This window comes from Nyctereutes procyonoides, unplaced genomic scaffold, assembly GCF_905146905.1.
Source record: "Nyctereutes procyonoides isolate TBG_1078 unplaced genomic scaffold, NYPRO_anot_genome, whole genome shotgun sequence".
Taxonomy (NCBI): domain Eukaryota; kingdom Metazoa; phylum Chordata; class Mammalia; order Carnivora; family Canidae; genus Nyctereutes; species Nyctereutes procyonoides.
Window position 1 is genome coordinate 57,375,783 of NW_026575131.1, and position 22,647 is coordinate 57,398,429.

The 22,647-nt window shown below is 67.0% G+C and overlaps 1 protein-coding gene and 1 long non-coding RNA gene across 17 annotated transcripts in view; both read left to right on the forward strand.

Annotated features, from left to right (window-relative positions):
- Positions 1-2,926: 2,926 nt before the first annotated feature.
- On the forward strand, positions 2,927-13,296 carry LOC129522493 (uncharacterized). The gene is made up of 3 exons (XR_008666906.1): positions 2,927-3,027; positions 4,831-4,894; positions 12,922-13,296. It is a non-coding gene; the product is annotated as an uncharacterized LOC129522493 (long non-coding RNA).
- A 706-nt stretch (positions 13,297-14,002) lies between these two features.
- The window catches only part of TCF3 (transcription factor 3), a 31,940-nt gene continuing 23,295 nt past the window's right edge, over positions 14,003-22,647 (forward strand). For 9 of the 16 annotated variants that reach the window (XM_055343281.1, XM_055343289.1, XM_055343290.1 and 6 more), the window contains exons 1-3: positions 14,004-14,091; positions 15,537-15,650; positions 18,580-18,652. In XM_055343281.1, coding sequence (XP_055199256.1) covers positions 15,579-15,650; positions 18,580-18,652 — 145 coding nt within the window. In that variant the 5' untranslated portion in view covers positions 14,004-14,091; positions 15,537-15,578. Of the gene's footprint in view, positions 14,092-15,536; positions 15,651-18,579; positions 18,653-22,647 lie in introns of all 16 variants that reach the window. The other 7 variants (XM_055343280.1, XM_055343283.1, XM_055343284.1 and 4 more) reach the window with 2 other exon arrangements.

Consider the following 22,647-nt stretch of genomic DNA (forward strand, 5'->3'; position numbering starts at 1 on the left):
ACGAAACATCAGTGACCTAATAAATGATTAGTTAAGGCGCACATACATCATGCCGCGGGGACGCCGGGAGCCCTTAATTACTGCTTTGGAGGGGCCAGCAGGCCCACGGCCACAGCCCGGCACCCCTTCCTGGCCCCGGACCCCCTCCTGCCACCTGGCTCCCCCCCCCACCCCACCCCCAGGGCTCTGGGACCCGGCCCATCTCTCCATCCCTGCCTGAGCTCAGGCTCTGCTGGCTGCGGCCTCCTCCCTGCCCCCAGCACCCAGAGGGCCCGGTCAAAGCAGGTCAAAGCCTGCCGCCTTCCTCCTCCCTCCTCCCTCCCCCAGTACACCCCCCGAGAAAGACCCAAGGCCTCCCCGCAGCCCAGGAGACCCCACGAGGCTGGTGCCCAGCCAGCATCAGCGCCCTCTCCTCCTTCCTCCCACACAGTGCTTCCTGCCCCAGGGCCTTTGCCCCTAATGTTTCCTCTGGGCCTGGGCAAACCCTGCTCACCTCCAGCAGCAGGCCCCTCTGGGGGTGGGGGTCCCTGGGGGCCTGGAGGAAACCTGAGGGGATATATGGGGTAGGGATGTGTCAGGTGCCCCACCTGGGGCATCTCTATCATCCCCAGGGCCTGTGGCCCTCCCCCCACACCCCACACACCCCTACCCCCCCCTCCCCGCCCTGCTGGTGCCTCCTGAGAATGGCCTGGAGGCTTTGGCTGAAGGGAAAGGAGACCGGAGGCTTGCCTGGCTCATTATTTCCGGGTCCCCACCCAGCGGCTGCCCCTTAGGGCCCGGACAGGACTGCAGACTCTGCAGCAGGCGGGTGGCAGCGTGTCCTGACCCAGCTCCTCCTGGCGGGCGGGCGGGGCACCTGGAGAGGCTGCTGCTAATGGCTCCTGAGAGGGACCCGAGAAGTGGGAGAGCTGTGGGGTGGAGGGGGGCAAGGATGGAGGGGAGGGGGAGGGGAGGGGAGGAGGGGAAGAAGGGAAAGAGCAAGCAGGGCCCCGCAGGGGGGACAGTGTCCAGGGGCCTGGCTGGACCCCTCCTCTGCCCTCCCCACCCCATGGCCTGGGCAGCCCTTTGCTCTGCATCTATTAAGCTCCTGCTGTATGTAGGTCCCATCTGGCTGGCAGGTGCGGGATCCCGGTGGAAGGGCCAGGCCTTCTCCCCACAGCCCCCTCTACTGAGGCCCCTCCTCTCTGCCACCCCCTGGGTGGTCAGGACCCTGCAGAGCCAGGTAGGTGACCCCTGACCAGGTGCTCAAGGTTGCACTGTGCCTTCGGGGCCAAATGGGGCTCATCTCCACCTTCTGCCTGGAAGTAGCCCCTGGCCCCTCCCTGAAGCCTTGGGAGATCCTCTGGTGCCTCTGTGACTCTGGGCCTGTTTCCCCACATTCAGGGCCTCCAAAATCCTTGATCAAGCCTCTTCCCCCAGAGACAACCCACAGCCAGTGGGACACAGAGGAATCGGGCTGAGAATTTCGTCGCCCTGGGCTCTCGAACACGGTGGTCCACCTTCCTGAGTCCAGGTCTCCCGTCTCCATCCTACTGCCCCCACCTCCTGCCTGGGGGCGCTGAGGGGGTGAAGAGCCTGGCTGCAGCGACAGTGGCCAGCCCATAGAGACTGGGGACCAGCGTGCAGGGGTGCTCAGGGGCTGAGGCTGTCATGGCCCCAGGGGGCGGCCCCAGACCCCCCCCCAGGCCAGCGCCTCGGGGCCCCTTCAGCACCTGTGCCCCGCCCAGGGCAAGCACCTCCCAGCGGCCTCTGCAGGTGCGGAGAGGGGTAGGGCTGCTGGCGGCGCTGCTCCCCCAAATCCGCGTCTCTGCCTTCACCCTGCAGGTGACCTCACAGGGGGTTCCCCAGGGCCCGGCTCACGCTCGGCCCCTCCAGCCTCGGTTTCCCCGACCGTCTCTGGGGACCTCGACTCCCGCAGCGGGTCCCAGGGGTGCGCAGGGGCCAAGCAGGAGCCGCAGTTACTGTCTGGTAATAGTAATAACGTTACACCCGCTTGTATTCTCGGAGGGAGTGAGTCCCTGTGTCACGCCGGCTCGGGCACACCGCGTGGATGCGGCTGCACACCCCGGGGCCGCGCCAACGCCTCCCAGCCCCGGGGGCACCGCGTGGCCAGGAGCTCGGGGCCCTCCTTGCCCGTGGGGAGCCGTTTACAAGAAGCCCGCGCACCCCCCCGCCCCGGGCCTGCCGTTCCCAGCCGGATAATCTAATCGCGTTTCCAAGGCTGCGATCGATAACCCCGAGGCGGCGCCAAAACGAGGCTCTTAAAGGGCCAGCAGCCCCGCCCTGCCTCCCCCAGAGCCCGCCGCGGGGAGGGGGGCGGCCCCTGGGGAAAGACTGGCCCCAGCAGCGTGGCCCCTCCAGGCTGTGTGGCCCCAGCCGGCAGCCCGACCTCTCGGAGCCAGGAGTGGGCTCCTCTGGAAAGGGGACTCCCCGGAGGCCCCCCCCCCCCCGCCACTGCAGACCTGGTCCACACTGCACACACCCCCACCGCCGGATGGGGAAACTGAGGCTCGGAGCAGGGAGGGAGCAGATAGCACCAGCCTTCTCCCACCCGCATCTGCACTCAGCCCCCCAGGTCCCCCGGGGCCTCCTTGGCCCTGCCTCCCCCTCTCAGGCCCAGGCTACCTGTCCCGGGATCTATACAAACGCACTTAGCAATCCATGTCCCTGCAGGGCCCGGCGATCGACCGCGGAGGGCCTGAGGCCCCACACTGCCCGCTGCCCCGCTGTGCCCTGCAACCCCCCCCCCCCTTGCGCCTAAAAGGGAAAAACCGAAAGGCCCTGATGGCTTCCTGCCTGCCAGGAGTAGCTGTGAGCTGCTCGGTGCTGCTGGGCTCTTCCAGAGGCCACGGTGCAGGAATATTCCGGAAGCAGTGACGGTGGACTAGGCTAGAAGCAGTCAGGACAGAATGTTCCAGGACCGTGGCGGCAGCCGGCTCAGGCCCTGCGGCCTGGCGTGCTGGGGCCTAGGCCGGGTTCCCACCGCCAGCCGTGCCCAGCGCCGGCCAGGGGGCCTTGCTGCGAGTGGTACGTGGGGCCGCGGGCGGGGGCGCTCCACGCAAACCCGGGGCTCCGAGCAGCCGCCAGCCGGCAGAGGCCACGGCTTGGGGACACAGGGGCTGGGGGCATACCATCAGTGCAGCCCAAGGCTCACTTGACCTCTGACCCTGCTGACCCTGCCCCCAGGGACCCCCTCGCCCTCTCCAAGTCTCGCCACCCCTGCTCGGCTGCCTAAGTGACCCCGGTCCTAACCCCGCGGCATCCCCCCACCCGGACACCCAAGCCTGACCCCACTTCCTTGTCACCTTCCGGGTCCAGGGTTGGGGCCGCTGGGGTGAGAGGAGATTGATCGAGCGGCTGACCCTGTGGCCGCCGTTGCCAAGGAGATGGTCCGTGGGGGCTGGAGGGGTGGTCAGGGCCAGGGGGTGACAGAGGGACAGGGAGAGAGGAAGGAAGGGGCTGGAGAGCCCGAAGGAGGGAGACACAGAGGGAGGGGCCCGGGGAAGGGGCCCGGTGCTCCCAGCAGAGCCTCTTGAGCCACGTGAACACCCACCCACCCCTGGACGCCCACCTTCCAGGAGCCGGGGCGGAAGCCCCCATGCCGTGACCCCACCCGAGGCTCCCAGCAGGTCCTTGAGCGGGGGAAGCCAGCACCCTGCCTGCCCTTCACGGTGGCCCCTCCTCCCCTCACACCCAGGGCACCAGGCACGTGTCCTAGAAGAGGGGCCAAGAGCACAGGGCCCTGCAGGATGAAGAGGAGTTCGCGGGGGTGGACAGGGAGTGGTGGGGGGAGGCGGCCCCTGTCTGCCCCATGAGCAGAGACGACGTGGGCGATGGAGCATCGGGGAGAGTCCCCCGTGCTCAGCAGTCTCAGTAATGGTGGAAACTGTCCCCGGGTTGTCGGAGCCCACGGGGATTTCCCATGACGGCCCGGGCCTGGGGGCTGGTCACGCAGCCAGCCCCGCCTGTTTCCTGGGTGCCCAGGGGTGCAGCCGTCAGGGTGCCTTGGGCCAGCGCCGCCCCCCCGGGAGGACGGCATCAGCCCACGAAGGACCGAGGCGCCGGCGGGGAGGATCAGGCGGGCCAGCGCCCACCGAGGGGACGCGGACCCGCGTGGACGCGCGCAAAACGCCAGAACATGCGGCCCCACGCGCGACTACGCCCGAGCGCGGCGGGCGGACCCACGCAGGCCTCACGCGCCCGGGGCCCCCAGGGCACGCGTGGACGCGCGTGCGCACGTGCCCGAGCCCGCGGAGGCACACGGCGGTCTCGCCCCGTCCCGCGGAGCGCGGGCGCCCCCTGGTGGGCGCGGGCCCCGGTGCGCGTGGGGCGGGCTCTGCGGGGACGGCCCGAGGGGTACGGGGTCAGCCGGGGCCGCCGGGCCGGACCCCATTTCCGTCCCCCCCACCCTCGTCCCGCCCGTGGCGGCCCGCGCGCCCGGGTCCGGGGAGTCCAGCCCGTGCGGTATCCCCGACCCAGGGGTGCCCCGGGGCAGGGTGGGCTCCGCGGGCGGGGGCCGCAAGAAGACCCGCGGCCTCACCCAAGGGCGCCACGAGGGGGCAGCACGAGCCCGAGCGCGCCCGTGTGACCCGGGGCGCGGCCTGTCCAGCCCGAGACCCAGCTCCGCGATGGACACGCGCGTGGTGCAGGGCGCGCGAGGGCCTCCGCGGAGAGCCAGAGCACAGGGAAGGCCGGGAGGTGGGGGGAGCTGAAAGGCCTGAGAGCCCCGGGGCCAGAGCGGGGTGCAGCCCGCCCCCCCAGGGGCTCCTGGTCAGCGACAGGGTGCAGACGCTTAAGACACATCCTGATCCCACACTTTCTCCCGGTCAGGGGTGCTGAGGTTGGAGCCACCTGCAGAACATTCCAGAATCCTGTTCCCCTGGCTGATACCGAGGTTGGTGCCTCCCATTTCGAGGGTGGAAGACCCTGGGACTCTAGAGGGTGGGGTCCCTGTGACGCCAGGGCAGAGGGGACCCCAGGCCTGCAGAGGAAGGCCCGTGTTCCCCCCCCCCCACAGTTCCAGAGTCTCTGCACCTTTAAAAGAATGCGGCAAATTAGCAGGTCTGCCGTCATTAATATGCAAAAATGCAAATCAAGGGGTGATTAAGCAGCAGGCCCCAGGATATTTCTGCTGTGATGGATTCTATTGTCAGGGAGGTTCCGTGGTTGCCAAGCTGGCACGGTTGGGGGAGACTGGAGCTGGGAGCTGGCCGCAGCGCTCCTGGGGGGCTGGCCCGACTCCCCTCCCCCCACCCGGTGCTCTCTTTGCTTGGGCTGCAAGCACAGCCCCTCCTGACCACCTTCCCCGAGGCCCGGCCCGGGGGGCCCTTAATGGGAGAGCAGGGGCTCAGGGTCGCCACGTCAGCTCAGACACCCAGCGGCTTGGCTGAGGGTGGCCCTGGGCCTCAGGGCCTTAGGACTGGCCCGGAGCCAACCGGGGTCACTCCCAGCCTCCATCCCCCCGCCCCGAGACCCTGCAGGCCCCTTGGCTCTGGCCCCCCCAGGACAGCTTCAGATGCCCATGAAGCGGCTCGTTGGTCACTGTTTGCTCCCCAGGCTGGCCGCGAGCCGGAGGGACAAGGACCTGCAGCCTGTGGTCCCACGGAGCGCCGGTGCCCAGCGTGTCGGGTCCCAGATGGGAACACTCTACAAACACTCCCCAGATGGGAAACTGAGGCTCACGACAGACTTGCTCCGGGCAGCAAGCCCAGGGGAGGTGTCTCCCACGGGGGGAGGAATAGAGACAATAACGGGCAGGGGGGGCTGTGCAGGGCGGGGCAGGTGGAGGTGAAGGCCGCGTTCCAACGCCAGGAAGGGGGCTCAGCCTTCAGCCCTGACAGTGGGGGGGGGGCGGTGCAGGAAAGAGGAGACAGAGACGCACAGAGACAAAGACAGAGGGTGAGAGTCGCAGGGAGAGGCCGCCCCAGCGCAGGGCCCCTCCCGCCCAGGATGGAGCTGGCCCCACCGCCAGCTGCTGCCTCCCCCTCTGCACGCAGGGTGGGGGTTGGGCCCCAGAGGAGCCCCAGCTGCCGCTGCCACACAGCCAGCCCTCAGCCCGGGCCCCACCAGCTGTCCCCGACCCCGCAGCCCCTGGGCCGCAGCAGCGCTTCTGCCTGGGTCCCCTGTCTACCTGACCTCAGGCCCGCCCTCTGAGCCTCAACATCCCCACCTGTGAAGTGGGGGCCAGCGTCCACTGAGCGCCTGCTGCAGCCAGGCCCAGGCTGGGCGCAGGGTGGGCGCGAGGGGGGTGCAGCCGAGGCCAGGCCTGGCGGGGGTGGTGGGCGGCCCCCAACAGGGACAGGGGAGCCTGTGCAGGCCGACAGGTGCTGGGAAGGTAATAGCCTGGCCTAAGAGGCAGAGCCCCCCCCCTGCAGAGGCCCCCAGGGCCTGCTCAATTTGCTCCTCCCTGGATTCCTCTCTGGCCCTCAGGGGCCTCCTCCCGGGGCCCGGCACCCCCACCACAGCCCAACCCCAGGCAGAGAGGGAATTCGGGGCCGCTGGGTGACGGCACACATGTGGCGGCCTTTGTCAGAATGAGGCACAGCAGAGAGGTCAGGACCGCCTGGACCGGCCCCTCCCCCGGACCTGGGGACAGGGGCACAGGGGCGGGGGACAGTCAGGCCCCAGAAGGGGGGGGCACAAGTCGTGGACGCGGGGCCTTGATTCTTCTGCGGCCTCCATACAAATTGGAAAACAGAGGCTCGCGGCCTTCCCAGGAGAGGGTCCCTGACCTCACAGGAGCCGGTTCCTCCCGGGCAGGGCCTGGGGCTGCCCCTGCCTTCAGGGAAGGGGCCGTCCCTCCGCACTCCCCTGGCACCTGCCCGGAGGCCAGGAGGCTCGGCCTCCACTTGGCTGGGTGGCTTGGGCTCCCATCCCAGTTACCCAGGGGGAAATGACCTCACCAGCCTGGGTGGTGGCCCTTAGACTGGATTGCCCTGGGGGACCCCCCTGGAGCACCAGGGTTCCCCCCCCAGGCCCACGTCCCCTCCAGGGCATGCCCGGGGAGCACTGTCACTGAGGGGGCTGGGGCGTACCCCCAGTGGGAGGGTGCCCCCACCCCGTGGCTCTGCGGGGCTGCAGAGCTCTAGCCGTAGGGTGGAAAAGTCAACTTTCTTTTAACTTAAAAAGTTCGTGCACACGCACACACGCACACGCACACGCACGTGCGCACACACACAGAAAATAAAGTCCAAAAAAAAAAAAAAGAAAGAAAAGAAAGTCCAGCTTCTCAGCTAATTCCACTTCTTAAATATAAATATAAAGTAAGAACTGAAAGTCCCCCCCCACCCAGAGTAACCACTGAACCCCGGGGACGTTTCCTCCTGTGCTTTTTCGATACCTGCTTTTTTTCCTTTACAAATTCTCATCCCCCAGAACGGTCCTTGGGTCTCAGCCCGGCCTTCAACCCGGCCTTTGGTCTGACGGTCCCCCCAGACGTCTTTCCGGCTCAATATGCAGGCGAACCCCGAGCGCTGGAAGGCGAGGGCAGCAATCCTCGCACGCCGGCGTTGTCATCGCCTGGTGCGTCCCCTTCTGCTGGACACGGGTCACGTCCGAGCGCCCGCTGCCGCAGCCCGCCTTCTGAGGGACGTCCCTGTTTGTGCCACTGTTTTTTATTAGGTGTATTGGCGTTAGGATTGGGACTGGACGGGGGCGTTCAAGGGGGTGTGGCCGACTTCCTTTGCTGGGACACACACCCTCCGGTGGACCCCACGCCTAGTTTCGTCACCGCAGGATATGACCCGTCTCGTACTGTCCTGCCAACCGTGAGGTCGGTCCGCGTTTTCTTATTTGCGTGCTCGTTTGCATTTCTTTCACCAATAGCAACATCAAGGGTCTTTTTCTCTGTCCCTTTAACTGCCGTTGGTTCGTATTTCTTACGTGAAGAACTAATGTTCATTTCTTGGTGTGGGCTTCCTGGTTTTGTTTTTGTTTTTAAAGATTTTTAAAAATGTATTCATGAGAGACCCAGAGAGAGGCAGAGACACAGGCAGAGGGAGAAGCAGGTTCCCTGCAGGGAGCCCAACATGGGACTCGATCCGGGGAGCCCAGGGCCATGCCCTGGGCTAAAGGCAGACGCTCAGCCGCTGAGCCACCCAGGCGTCCCTATTTTTTTTATTGATTTGTAGGGACTCTTTGTATGTGAAGGATATAAATCCTTCTGTCACAATGTTGCCATTCTTTGCCGCCCCATCCTCCCACCTCCTCTAACCTCCTCTGTGTGTCTGTTCAATTCCAAAGTGTTTAGTTGTTACATAGTCAAGCATGACGATGATTCTTCTTGTTGTACGTCTTGGCTTTGTGCCTCTTCTGCTCCTGGAGAGGACGAGGAGGTGGAAAGGCTGGACGAAGCCTCCCAGCCTAGGAGGACAGGGAGCTCAGAGGAGTCCGAGCACCTCGCGCCCCGGGCCCTGTCTCACACGCTCCTGCCAGGCCCTTGGAGGGCAAGTTGGGGCCGGGCCTGGGCGCCCAGGAAGCAATGGGCCTCACCCCTCGGAGGAAAAGAAGCGGGGCCTGCCTCCTCCCTGGGCCTCCTGGGTGAGCACCTGCAGAATGGGTGCCACCATGGTCACCACCTCCCAGGGCCCCAGTGGGACCCAGCACGGCGACTGCAGGGAAGGTGAGGTGCCAGCTGACCTGGAAGATGACCGCCCCCAGCCCTGACTTTCAGAAGGGGAAACTGAGGCCCACGCAGGAGCAGCCTCTGCCCGAGTCATACAGTCACGATAAGGGCGGGACCGGGACTTGAACTCAGGCCTGTTGGCGGAGCTGGGCCCATGGCTTCTGTGCATTCCTCCCTCTGGACACCGTCTCTTGGGCCCCAGACGTAGCCTTCAGAACAAGGAGCCCTCGGGACGCCGCCCGGGGGGGCTTGGCGGGTGAGCGTCTACCTGGGGCTCAGGGCGTGACCCCAGGGTCCTGGGATTGAGTCCCGCATCGGGCCCCCCTGCTCTCTCTGGGTCTCTCAGGAATAAATAAATAAAATCTTTAAAAATAAAATAAAAAGAGAACCAGGAGCAGCGCACTGCCTCTGCCCTCACCCCACCCGCGGGCCCATGAGCACCCACTGTGCGTCACACCGCGTGGAGGGCGGAAACCTCGCTCCCTGCCCTTGGGGGCGCTGGCCTGGCGAAGGGGGGTAACCAGAAACTGCAGAAGGTGAGAGGGGCTGTGAGCTGGGCGGGGGCCTGGCTCCACTGGGGACCAGGGAAGCTTCCTGGAGGGGGCGGCCCCGGCCCCCGCGCTGAGAGCTGAAGGAGGACCAAGAGCCGCCGGGCACAGCGAGCACAGGGCCGGGGCGCCCCCGCCAGCCCGGGCCTTGCCGGGTCAGCACCGCTGTGCACCCGTGAGAGCACGTCGCCCCCCGGCTCCTGGCCGGCGAGGGGCGCGCCCTGCCTGCGTTTCTGGAAGCGGCCCTGGGGCGCGGGTGATGGCACTGGCGGGCGGTGCGCCAGGTGTGCAGCCTCGCCGGCCTCCCGGCGGGGTGGGGCCAGGACTCAGTCTCCCTGTCTGGGCAGTGGGGACGCGGAGGAAGGCGGGAAGAAGCGGCTGGCGCAGGGCTGACAGGGGCCCCCGGGCCGCCACAGGCCGAGGTCAGCAAGGCCGCCCCGTGGGTGGGCGCGTGGGCGGGCAGCGGTCGGTGGCTCCCCATCCCCTGGGCGCACCCCTCCCCGGGAACCAGGATGGACAATGCCCGTGGGGAGGCACCCCGTGTTTGCACAGGCCACCCCGGAATGCGGTGGGACAGGCCCCGGGGGCCCCTGAGTCAGCACCACAGGCACCAGGCCAGGAGGGGGAGGGCCAGCCCTGGCAGGTGGCACTGGTCCTGGGGTGATGGGCACAGGGCACGTCGGGGGTCCAGGGTAGTGGGTGGGTGGGTTCCGCCGCTGGAGCCCCGGGTTGGGGCTCGCCCCAGGTCAGGGCTCATTCACCCTCTCTTCTCTCGCTGCTGCCCCTGTTGCCCCCGGAGCGCTGGCTCCGTCCCACGGGGCCTCATATGGGGGCGCCAGGAGCCCCTGCGCCCCGTTCATTCCTGCCACCAGCCCTATGATGTCCCTGCCTGGACAGGACACAGCATGAACGTGCCCAGGCCCCGGCCCCACACCCAGCACTCACCCTGCCCCTTGGAAAGCCTCCGGCCACCCTCAGACCGTCCCCCGTCCCCCATCACCTGTCCCCCATCCCCCCTCTCTGCACCCCAGGGGCCAGCCCTGTCCGTCTACCTCCACTCCGCCTGCCAGGAGCCCTCGCCCACTGGGCAGCCGTAGGGGCCCCTCCCTCTGGGGCTCCAGTCCCCCGTGGCTCCCTAGTGCTCTCTCCTTCAAGGCCCCGCCCCACCCGCTGACCTTGGCTCCTTCACCTTCCATTTCCCTGAGCTCCACCTCCCAGCCTCGGTCACCACACTTCTGCTCAATCCCCTGGTCATCCCCGAGTGTCACTGCCCCCCAGACCCACCCCACCGAGCTCAGGGTCCTGTGGGGCCCACTCAGAGCCCTCTGGATCTCCGCCTGGTGCCCAGCAGTGGGGGTGGGAGGCTGAGGTGCTGGCCCCTGGCTCCCAAGGATGGGGGGGGGGGAGGGCCAGGGGTCAGATGGCCTCTGGTCCCCTCCCCCCTTCCTGCTACTTCCCGCTGCTAGGCCTAGGGAGGGGCCAGTGGCCCCAGCTCCTGTCCCGTTCTGCTCCCAGGGGGCCTGCAGCCCAGGGACACCCCCAGGCCCAAACACCGGGCCCTCCCCGAAGGGACGATGAAGGAATGAGGGAGGGAGTGAGCCCTGACCCAGCCGCCTACCCGAGCCCCCCGCGCCCCCCTGGGGGTGTGAAGGGACCCAGGAGCCCCAGGCCCCAGAGGCAGTCGTCTGGAGACGGTGAACCGTTGGTGCCGGTGATAAGGGCCCCTCCCTCCTGCCAGGGCTTCTGAAAGCGTGGGGGGGCAGCAGGCGGGGGCTGCACTCACACCCCAAGACAACCTTCCCACTTTGGAGACAAAGGAAAACAGATGTCGGGAGGAGGGCCCCAGAGTCCCAAACTCCATCGCGCTCCTTGTCGGCGGACGCCCCTGGCCTGCACACCCAGGGTGACTCTTCCGGAAGCTTCCACCCGGGGCCTATGTCCTGTGCCTTGCCCCCCCACTGCCTGGCGAGCGAGCGTCCATGGCATGTGTTTGCCCCACCAGAAACGGGGTTACCTCCCTCGGTGTGTGGGGTCCCCGGGCCTGGGGCCTAGCGCACAGTAGGTGTGGCTTGTGTGGAAGGAGGAAGCAGGTGGGGGAGGCAGGGCCCCGGCTCCCGTCTGCACGGGGCCAAGCGGGCGGGCGGGCACCCACAGAACAAAGGCCGCGGGCGGGCGGGGTGGGCGGGCCTCAAGGGGCCCCTGGCACCAGCCACCGGCTGCCTGTCCCCATGCCAGGGCCTTGTGGGGCTCACCCAGGCCTCCGGGCTGGGCAGAGGTGTCAGTGTGTGGGGGCCCCCACGGGCTACTCCACCCAGTGACTCAGCCCAGGCTGGGCCTCCCCAGGGAGGACAGCGGTGGCCTGCGGGGGCCGGGAGGGCCTCCTGGCAGGTGTGAGCCCCAGGGCGCCTGGGCCCTGGGGAGGGCCTTTGGAAGCCTCAGTTTCTTCATCTGTACAATGGGTCTCATGGCTCAGGTATGGTGACCTGATGGCCACACGTAGGGATGCCAAGGGGGCCTCTGATGCCCCATCCTGCCTCGGAGGGCAGACTCGGGGTAGGGCACAGGCACTGCATGGCCCAATGCCCAGGAGCGAGGCACATAGTAGCTGCATGGTTCCCCGCTGCAGGGAGTGCGTTGAGGGCCACTCCAGGAATGGTGACCCCAACGCCATGGTTCAGACCCCGAGCACTCTCGGGGAAGCAGGGACTGGGCACACTACAGCCCGAGCGAGGCTGGGGGCCTGCGAGGCCTGGACCCAGGCTGGCGGGAGGCCGCAGCGGCAGGGTCAGGCCACAGGGCACGGCTGGGGACCCAGGGCACCTCTGTGCCGCCAGAGACACAGGCCCAGCAGTGGGGAGGCACAAGCTGAGGGCACCGGCTCTGTGCCCATCACGGTGCCTTCCACGTCCTGATGGGAAACAGGCCCAGGGCCAGTCAAGACTTTGCATGAGGTCACAGTGAGGCTGGGAGGCGGGAGGAATCTGCACCCGGACCCCAAGACCCATACCTCCCTCTCCAGGCACGCAGCACAGGGAAATTCTCTGAGCCAGAACGGGTTGGGGTGAGGGCCAGCCTACTTTGGGGTAGCACGAGGGGCTTGTGCCTATGTTGGGTGGCCCCGGAGGCCTCCGGCCGCTCCTCGTACCCCTCACCCTGGACCGCCACTCTGCTTCCTGGCCTGGGAGCAGCCCTGAACTACCGTGATTCGCGGTTTCCAGGTGTGAGTGGAAAAGCAGTCCAGGCAGAGGCCGCAAGGACAACGGCCTGGAGGTGAGCATGGGCCTGGCAGGTTCCAAAACAGCCGAGAGGCCCTGGCGGCCAGAGCCTAGTGGGTCAGGAGGACGGTGGCCTCTTCCCAGGCCTGGAAGGGAGTGTGCCTTCCTGGGGACACAGGAAGGCACGAAAGATTGTGGTATTTTCTCTTTTTTAAAAAATATTTTATTTATTTGAGAGACAGAGAAAATGGGGGGGGGAGGGGGCAGAGGGAGGAGCAGACTCCCTGCAGGGAGCTCCATGCAGGACTCAATCCCAGGACCCTGAGTCCCAGGACCACAGGATCATGACCTGAGACCCCAGAACCCTGGGATAATGACTTGAGCCCCTGAGGCCCCGGGGGGTCATGACCTGAGGCCCTCGGGGTCCCCAGGGGTCATGACCTGAGCTGAAGGCAGGCGCTAAACCAACCCAGCCACCCAGGCGCCCCAAGACTGTGACATTTTAATTTGTGATTTTATCCCTCCCCTTCTGTAGGGTCTGCGATCCTCCAAAGCCGGGGAGCCCCTGGATGTGGGAAGAAGTTCCGACCCAAAGGGAGACCAGGCCGCCCACAATCTAAAGGCTTGGTCCAGACTCCGCTTTACAGATGCGCAAACTGAGACTCGGGGAGGAGAAAGCAAGTCAGAGGCTCAGGGCGGCCCCCGTGTGGGCCTCTGACCCTGAAGCCGAGCGGGCTCCCATCGTCCTGCCAGCAAAACGGGTGCAAACCGCGTCCTCCGGGGGGCAGATGCCCGCTCTCAACGGCCAGGCCCGGGACCGGCCCTAGGAACGGAGACACGACCCGGCCGGCGCGGCCGCGCGGGCGGCCACGCAAACCTGACAATAAAACCCGAAAGCCCACCCCCACCGCGGTCGGGGCCTAACGCGCACGAAAGTCCCACCTCTTTCCTCGCCAGGCCGCGCCGAGGAGGCGGGGCGGGGGCGGGGGCGGGGCCGCGCGACGAGTGGCCGGCGGGCGCGTCCGTCACCGACTCGCAGCCTCCGATTGGCCACCGCTGCCCTGCCTCATCTTTCCATCTCACGATCCTGGCCCTCTTGCGTCAGCGGTGCGTGCCCGCCGTGCGTGCGCGTCCGCGCCGGAAGATAGTCCGGGGCCCCTCCCCGCGCCCCCCGCCGCCGCCCCGCCCGGGCGCCCCTGCTCCCAGGCCCCAGGCCGCGCCAGCCCGGGCCGGGCCCCTCGGGCGCGCGGGAGGACGAGCCGCGGGGCCCGGCGGGGGCCGAGCGGGAGGCGGCGGAGGGATCCGCGGCGGCGCCGGGCGGAGCGCGGCGGGGCGGGGCGGGGCCCGGCGGGGGCGGGGCCGGGGCCCGGCGGGGGCGGGGCCGCGCGCGGGGCGGGGGGCGGAACATGTCTCCCGCCGCAGGAAGATGAGGCAGCGGCGGCGGCCGCGGGCGTAGCGGGCCGGACCGACCCAGCGAGGCGGCCGCAGGGCAGCGCGAGCTCGCACACGCCGCCTCCGCCAGCGCCGCGGCCGCGCACGGGCCCCTCGGGGCGGGCCGCGGGGAGGCCCGGCCGCAGCGCCGCCGCCGCCGCCGCCGCCGCCGCCCACGCGCGACCCTCGGGGCCCGGCGCGACGCCCCTTTGTCCGGGGGGGGCCGTTCATGCCGCCGCCCCCCGCGCGCTGCGGGCCGGGCCGCGCCGAGCAGGTGAGCAGCCGCCCCGGGCCCCGCGGCCCCGCGCAGCCCCGCGCGGGCGGGGACCCTGGGGCGCCGTCGGGGCGCGGGCCCGCTCGCCGTCATTGTTCTCCAACTTTCCGGCCTGGGCCGCACTTGGCGAAAGTTTGCGGCGGGCGCGGCGGGGGGCGGCGGCGGGGGCCCCGCGGGCGCCGAGCGGGGCGGGGGCGGGGAGCGGCCTTTTGTCTGGCGGGGAAGGTGCGGCGCGGCCCGCGGGCGCAGGTTGAGGCCGGGCGGGGGGGCCGGGGCGCGAACATCTGCTCCGCGTTAGCGCGGCCCGGGGCGGCGGCGGCGGCGGCGGGCGGGCTTCAAAGGCTCCGGGGCCGCCCGCTGCACCGGCCGCGGCGGGGGGGGGGCGCCGTGGGCTCGGCCCGGGCCCCGCGACACCCCCGGCCCGCGGCGGCCTCCACGCCGCTTTCGGCCGCCCCAGGAAAAGTGCGGTTTCGTACTCCTCCTCCAAGTGAGTTCCGCACGGCCTCCGGGGGCGGGGAGCCGGGGGGGGGGGGGGGGCCGCTCGCAGCCGGCCCGGGCGGGCGAACAAAGCGGGGTCTCCCCGGGCCGGACCCCGCAGCCGCCGGCGGCGCCGCAGGTGACCCCCCTCCCTCCCCCGCGCGGCCCCCGGCGGCCCCTGGGGCGCTGCGGGGGAAACCCCGCTTCGGGGACCCCCCCCCCCCCAGCGGGAGGTTAGGGATGTTTTCAAAGTTGCTGAGAAAATAATTCCCGGATCTATCGTGACAATAAAACAAACTAAGGTTATTTACTTATTTTTTTTTCTTATGAGGTTCTTCTTTTTTTTTTTTTTTTGTCTTTTTCGTTGGGGGGACGTTAAGAGTGCAGGGAGCTTCGCTTGCGAGTCCCTACCCTGGGCACCCCCCACCCCCCCCCCCGTTGAGAAGATTGTTTTTTAGCTTTCAATTTGGGGGTGACCTGGTTTTCACCGCGCTGTGACAGCTGCTGGGGGGCGGGGGTCACAGAATTTCCCTGGGGATGGGGCCTGGGCCGCCCTCCCCCTTCCCCAGCGGGGCCCAGCCCGGGAGGGGGGATTGGGAGGGGGCGGGGGCGGGGCGGGTCCTGGCGGATGGGCAGGGACCACTCCCACCCCGCATCCCGTTTAAAATTTGCAATCTGATTCCCTGGTGGTCTTGGAGGGAGTTTAGGGAAGGGATATTTGCGGACTCCTCCCCCTCCCCCCGCATTGTTCGGCCTCCCTGAGGGCTCTGGGGAGAGGTCTCCGGGCCGAAGCAGGGAGTCCTGGCTGCCCTGCCCCCACTGCCGGGGTCATGGAGGGGCTCATTCTGGGAAGACCTGCGCCCTCAGGGCGGTTAGGAGCCCGGCTTTTACTCCCCATCTGTCCACCTCTGCCTGCCACTCAGCTCTTCTTCCCCTCCTTCCTCCCCGTGTGTCCGGCCCGTCTGCAGGGCCGTTTGCAGGCCTGAGGTGCCCACCTTGGCCCCTGGAGGATGAACCAGCCGCAGAGGATGGCGCCCGTGGGCACAGACAAGGAGCTCAGCGACCTGCTGGACTTCAGCATGGTAAGCCGGGCTCACCTTCCCGGGCTCCCGCCCTGCCGCGGGGTGGGCCTGCGCCCCAGGTCCCTGGGACAGGACGCTTGCCACAAGGGCCCCCCAGCTGGGAGCCAGGCCTCAGACTTGGGCTGGAGGGGGCCTTGGGGGGCGGTGGGGGCATGGGCCGCGGGCCTGCGGTGGCCTCGGCCTCCTGACCTGGAGGGTGGGCGTGAGCGGGGTTAGTCGTCCAGCGTGGGTGCAAAAGAAAGAAAAGGGAAAGAGGCACCCAGCGCGAAGGTGAGCAGCGGGGGGCCCGAGGGTGAGCCGGAACACGGGCGGCAGTGGGGCGGCAGTGGCAGCTAGTACTTCAGTCATTCAGCCACGTGGTGGCTGCTGTGGGGATGGTCAGGAGCGGGCGGGAGGCGGCAGGAGGCCTTGGGAGGGTGGAGGTCCCTGGGCAGCGCACACTCTGAGCTGGCGGGGGCTGCCGCTGTCACTACCGTCCTCCTCAGGGCCCCGAGAGCCCCCCCCCCCCCCCCCGCCTGGCTGGACTGAGCTCCCAGGACGCTGCCAGGGGCATCACGGCCCCACGGGGCCTCCTCCGGTGCTGGGAACGGGGGCTTATCCTGAAGGACCAGGGGCCACGTTTGTCCGTCTGTGCGGTGGGCTGTCTGTCCCCGGTGTCGGCGTGGTCTGTGTGTCCTCAAACTGTGCTCCCCGTGTCCGGGCGGTTCCCTGCTCCGGGAAGCCGCCGTGTCGGTGTGAAGCCGGTTGGGGAGGGCACTCTCGGTGTGAACCTCAGCCTCCACCGGGTCAGAGGCCAGGCCACTGAGGCCTGTCGAAAACAAAAGTCCCCAAAGCGAAACGGCACTGCTGTCCTGTGGAAACACAGCCCTCGGGACAGGGGCTCCGGTCCGGAAGGGCCGCGCTGGTATTTTTAAGCCCCGTTTTATTTTTGCCTCCCCGGCTGAGTAACCCGGAGCACAGCTCGGTTGTTTTTTTGTTAAACTGACAGGTCACAGACTACTGAGCCGGAACAGGCTGGGGCGGGGGCGGGAGTGGGCACGGGTTCAGGCCGGGCCCCTTAGCCTCTCCTGTCCGACAGCCTGGGCGCCCCCGCCCCCCTCTGTCTGGTGGGTCCCACTGGCTTGTCCGTCCTTGCTGATGACCCGCAGCCCATTTCCCAGCCGCAGAAACGGAGGCCGAGGGGTCAGGTGCTCTGCGTGTCCCCGCAGAGTGAACCTGGAGCTGGATTCCCTTCACCCCCTCGTTACAGGGGGAGGCCTGGCTGGTGCCAGAGGCAGCCCCCCCGCCCCCCCCCCCGTGTCCTCTCTTGTCACCTCCGTCCCCTTGTCGCTGCACCCTGCGTCCTGCCACAAAGAACCCGAGTGGATTATTTTGTAAAACAGCTCGGTCTCAGACAGAGAGGAGGTCGCGGAGGGCGGTGCTGTGGGGACCGGTCCCGTGACCAGCAGGCAGGGCGGTCGCTCCACCAAGGCGTCCGAGCTACTCGGGCCAGGCCCTGAGCCCCCATCAGGACAGAAGCTCGTCGGGGTGCAGAGGGCGCATGGGCTTCGGGACTCCCCGGGGTGGCGCTGCAGGCCGGTGCTTGCCTGGGGCGCTTCCCCGGGGCCGCGGCTGGCCAACCCCACTGGGCGCTCGCCCCCCTGCAGAGGCACCTCCCTGTGTGCCCACGATGCCCTTGTGTGCTTGGGGCTCGGGGTCCCGTGGGGTCGGGTCCTGAGTCCATGTCACGGAGGGGAAGACTGAGGGCCTGAGGACGAGGGGCAGTGACGGGGCTGACGTGGCCCGGTGTCCCTGGTGGCAGGTGCCACGTCAGCATGGTCCTTGGTATCTTAGAGGACAAAACAGAGGCTTGGGATGGGGCCCGCACACCCCCAGGCCTGGCGTCCTGTTGGTTCTGGTCATGGTTCAGGCCACCACCCTTCCCCCCAGTGCAGGCCTCAGTTTCCCCGGTGGGACCAGACCCTAACTGGGAGCCGGGGACCTTGGGGAGGCTGGGCCAGTTGAGTGAGCGCAGCCACGCCCCCGAGAGGGTGCAGACCCAGTGCAAACCTGCTTCCGGCGGGGCTGCGCTCCTCCCATGAGCCCCTGCGCCTGCCGGGCCAGGTGAGCCTGGGGCCTCCATTTCCCTCCTGTGGACGGTCCGTGGGCGCAGGGCCCCACATCCTGGGTCTCCCGGGGCTTGCCCACGGCCCCGTGCCCCACCTCCCGGCAGCCACCCAGAGCCCCCCGCCCCGAGTCCGGGCCCCAGATGGGACCCGTAGTAGCCCTGGACCGCCCTGGACCGTGGGGCAGGGCGGGGGCAGGGCGGGGGCGTGTGTGCTTCCGTGTGGCCGCGGGGCTTGTTGATGTTCGGTTTCGCGGCCTGAGCCGCTAAGCTGCTTAATCCCGAGGGACTTAATACGGTGGGTTTGGGTAAACTGGGGCAGGGGTGTGGGGGGCACCCTTTCCCAGGTCCCTCCAGCTTCCTGTCCTTCTGAGCCTCAGTGTCTCCCGAGGGCAGGTATGACAAGGACCCCGGGGGGACACTGAGCCAGGTCACGGCCCCTCTCCCCATGGCCGCCACTCAGCGCCGGGGCTCGGGCCAGAGGCGGTTCTCGCAGCGGATTCGCTGCTGCGGCCCCAGGAGCATAAATGTTCCCTAAAGCTGAGGGGTACGCGGAACTGCGTCATTTCCAAGAGCAGGTAAACGCTCTTCGGCGCTGGAGTCGGTTACTCTGGCCCCGAAACGGCAGAGTGATTTTCTAGTCTTATTTTTGAAGTAAACTCTGCTCGAGTGGGGCTCGAACTCGTGACCAAGATCCAGAGTCGCACGCTGCATGGTGGCCAGCCGGCATCCCCACGTGGGGTTTTGAGTTGTGCCCGATTTCCCGTTGCTGGCAGCGGGGCCCATCCTGGCACGCGCGCCCAGCCTCTCTCTCTCTCCCCACAGATGTTCCCGCTGCCGGTGGCCAACGGCAAGGGCCGGCCCGCCTCCCTGGCTGGAGCCCAGTTTGGAGGCTCAGGTAGGATCGTGGGGTGCGGGTGTGGTGGGCTGGGCGGCCGGGGCGGGGCTGGGGCTGTGGGCTCCAGCATGAGGGGAAGCTGAGAGCTGGGGGTGCTAGCACCCAGCCCTCCTGACTTGGGCCTACTTGCATGTCGGGGAGAGGCCCAGCTGCTGGCTGGTTTTACTCCTGGTGTGTAGTATGTGCCTGCTGTATACGGAACCCGGCGCCGGGCTGACGGAGCATCTTGCTGAGCACCCAGGGTTATTCTGGGCCCTGCGATTTTCAGCATTCATTCTAGGAATAGCTCTGGCAAACTTGGATGAATAAGCCCCCCCTATTGGGCATGGGGGGGTCCAAGACACGGCAGGGGAAGCACAGGCCACTTCTTCCTGCTGAAGGGCCTAGCACAGGGGCCAGGCCGCACAGTAGCAGGGGGGACGCTGCCACAGAGCCAAGGGAGTTGGGGGCCGACTCCGAGGAAATGCTGTTTGAGCAGAGCCCTGAGGGGGGTTCAAGGCAGTGGGCATAGCCCGTGCAAAGGTCCTGGGGCAGAACCAGGCCTGGTGTGTGGGAAGAAGAGCAAGGAGACCTGTGTGCCCAGAGCAGAGTGAGTGAGAGGGAGGAGGGGAGAGCAGAGAGAGGACAGGGCAGTGCTACAGGGCCTTAGGGTGTCTGGAAGGTTTGGGCTTTTATCCCAGGGAGCTGGGAGCCCTGCAGGGCTGTGGGCAGAGAGGGCTGCCCTGGGTACTTCGGGGAGCCCACCCTGGTTGTGGGTGGGATTGGGGGAGCCCAGGACCTCCTGCCACCCTGTGGATCCCGCATCTCTTTGGGGTCTCAGCATCGGGCATGTGGTGTTCCGGGACCCTGGGATTCGGATCAGACGGTTCTTTCTCAGAGCTGTCTGCAGGTGCCGCTGGGGGTGTCCAGTGGGCTCTGGGGGGGGGGGTTCAGGGTGGGTTGTGCTTGGGCATCCCTGCAGGGGAGGGACGTTGTGTCATGTCCGTCCCCCCACGCCAGCCTTCCCCTCCGCCTGAGGAAGTGGCCGCAGGGCTGGACAGTCCTGCCCGAGCTGTGGAAATCCCCACAGGCCTGGCCCTCCCCCTGGAAACGTCTCCCAGGAGCTGGGGTGCGAGCTTTTGGCTGCATCGGGCAGAGGGTCGGGCCATGGGGGTCTCTACCCCGGGCCTCTGTCTTCCTGCAGGGTCCACCTGGGCGGTGGCCCCGAAGACTAAAGCCATGGCTCCTGGGGAGGGGCCCTCCAAGTTGCCCCACGTCTGGCCCTGCCCGGGGCCTTTGGCTGGGGACAGCTCGTCTTATCGTTCCCCACCCCCCCCAACACTGGGCTGCATTTTCTTAGGAGGGACGGGGTGTGGTGGTTCCTGGGAGACCCCCCTGGTGTGCTGCTGGGGACCACCAACCAGGTCCAGTTTAAGCCGTCAACCCCTGCCTGAGCCCAAGGGCCCCCCCTCGCTGCCCCACAGGCACCAGATCCCATGTCACCTGTGCCTGGTGGTGTGACCGGGAGCTTCCGTTTCTTCATTCATAAAGGGTGCTTGCCTGTGGCCAGATGATTCAGTGAGTCTGGGGGTTTCCGTACTGCTCAGCTGGAAGCGTGGGGGCGTCTTAGGGGAGCCCTCCTGGCCCTGCCTGAGCCCAGCGTCAGGCCTGGGAGCCTCGGGCCCTGGGCTTGGGCCCTGATGGCTTCTCCCTCCTGGGCCCGGTCACCCCTTCCCGAGCAGGCCGGTCATCCTCCTTGGGGTCGCATGTGCTCACAGGGGTCCCCGCCAGCCTGGCGCCCCTCCAGGGTCTGGTGGCTGTTCACGGTCGGCTCTTCCTCCCTGTGGGTCGCAGGGGGCCCTTCCTGTTAGAAAGTCAGCAGCCCACTGTGTGGCCGGCGGCTCCCAGCGTGGGCGACCCTGCCCAGGGTCCAGAGGTTGGCGGCCCGGCTGCTTCGGATGCCCGGGCGCGGGGAAGCCCCGGAGCTGGAGGGTCTGCTTGGTGTCTGCGTCCGGGCTGCACACAGGGAGAAAGCTTTCTGGTCCCTCCCTCTTGGGCGACCTCGAGGCACAGGGTCGCGTGACTGCATTGTCTGCAGTCACCATGGGGTCTGAGGCCACCAGGACTCCGGGCAGAGCCTGCGGGCCTGGCAGAGGGGCCTCTCCTGGGGGTCCTTTCTGGGCAGCTTTCCTCGTGGTGCCCGGGGTCTCTGCGGGGCCTGTCTGCCCCGGCGTCGGGCGAGTTCGTCACGCAGGGCTGGGCTCTGGTGAGCGTCCCTCCGGACCAGCCCCTTGGCCAGCACAGGTCTTCACACCTGTCCTCCTGCTGGAGCGGTGACAAGGATATGCCGTTTCAGGGCCATTTGCATCACCGACAATGGGTGATCTGTGTTCAAAAGATTATTGGCCATGAGTTTCTTTTTGATGAATTTTGTGTTATCTTGAGCCTCACTCATTTCTCCCTTTTTGTGGGATTGATGGACTTTTGCCGCATCATTGCAGATTGACAGGAAGTTGCAGAGACCTGTAGGGAGAGGTCAGGTCCCCTGCCCCCAGCAGTGACCTCCTGCCTGCCCCTAGCATGGGAGCCGTCCCGGTACCTTCCAGACGTGGTTCAGATCTCTCTGTGCTCGTGTCTGCGTACGTGCACTTGGGGCTTCCACGCAGTCTCATCCCACGTGGAGCGCCGTTAACCACCGCAGTCCAGATGCAGAACTGCTGGCACCTCCGCCCCCGCCCCCAACCCTGGCGGCTACCGACTTGCTGATCTCCAGCTCGACGGTTTTGTCTTGTCAAGAATGTGTGCAGCCACGTGCCGTGTACCCTTGTGAGACTGGCTTTCCTCGCTGAGAATTCCGCGGAGCCTGTGCAGGTTGTCGGCTGTGTCCGCGGTGCTGCTGCTTTGCTGCCTGCTGAGCTTAACGACAGCAGTAATGCTACGTATCAACCGTGATTTACGCTGATGGTTCTTGAGCACGTGTTCCAGGCACCAAACCGGGATTATTTGAGTCTTCAGTCCTCTCACAGGTTGGGGAAAGAAGCAAGATTATTGTTGTTGCACTTCTGGTGAGGTTCGTACCCATCCCAAGTCACCCCCAGCAAGGCTGCCTGTGGCATCCTTTACTCCTGTCCTGTGTTGCTCTTCTTGATTTGCAAGAGCTCTTCACATAGGAAGGATGTTATTAGTCTTTCGTGGTCTGTGTTGCAGTTTTTTTCCTAACTTTGTAACTTGTTAACGACGGAGATTTTTAATCGGTCTTGTGGTGTTTCACAGATTAAATTTTTATGGTGTCACATTTTTTTGTTTATGGCGTTCCAGCCTTGGTGCCATTTCTGAAAAATCTTTAGGAATCAAATCTTCACTCAGTGAGCGTGGCTGTGAGCGTCACGAATGCACCTGCTCCTTGTTAGTTCAGGCTGAGGAGAGAGGAGCGTACGGCACAAGATGCAGGAGGGCGGAGGAGCGAGGAGCACACGACGGGAGGGAAGCCTTGGCACAGCGGAGACACGAGAGATAAGATAAGTGGGAGGCAGACAACTTCACCTGGGAGACGACAGTGTGCGCACGACGGCTCCCCGGCCCTGCAGCTGACGGCTGACGGCTGACGGCGGGGCTGGGCGGGGGCCTGCAGGAAGTGCCCCCGGTGACTCCGGGGCGCGCCTGCCCTCCACAGAAGCACGTGTCCGGACACCCCCCTTCTAGGGAAGCACACGGTGTGGGTCACAGTGAAAACAGGAGTAAGACAGACTCAGGTGTGAACTGTGCTGTGTGAGAAGAAGGCGGTAAAACCGGGGCAGAGTAGAACAAAGTAGGAAGCCTGATGGAGCGGATGGAAGCCAGCGCGGGTGCGGGCGCGGCTGCAGGGTGCCTGGAGCTGCGGGCCGAGGGGACGTGGGAGCCCCCGGGGACAGGCCTCCCGCTCTGAAGGGCGCCTCCCGGGGGACAGGCGGCTGGGACCTCGCACCCTGCTGTCGCCTTTCCATCTGTTCCTGCCCCGGTGGCCCCCGTGGCCGTTT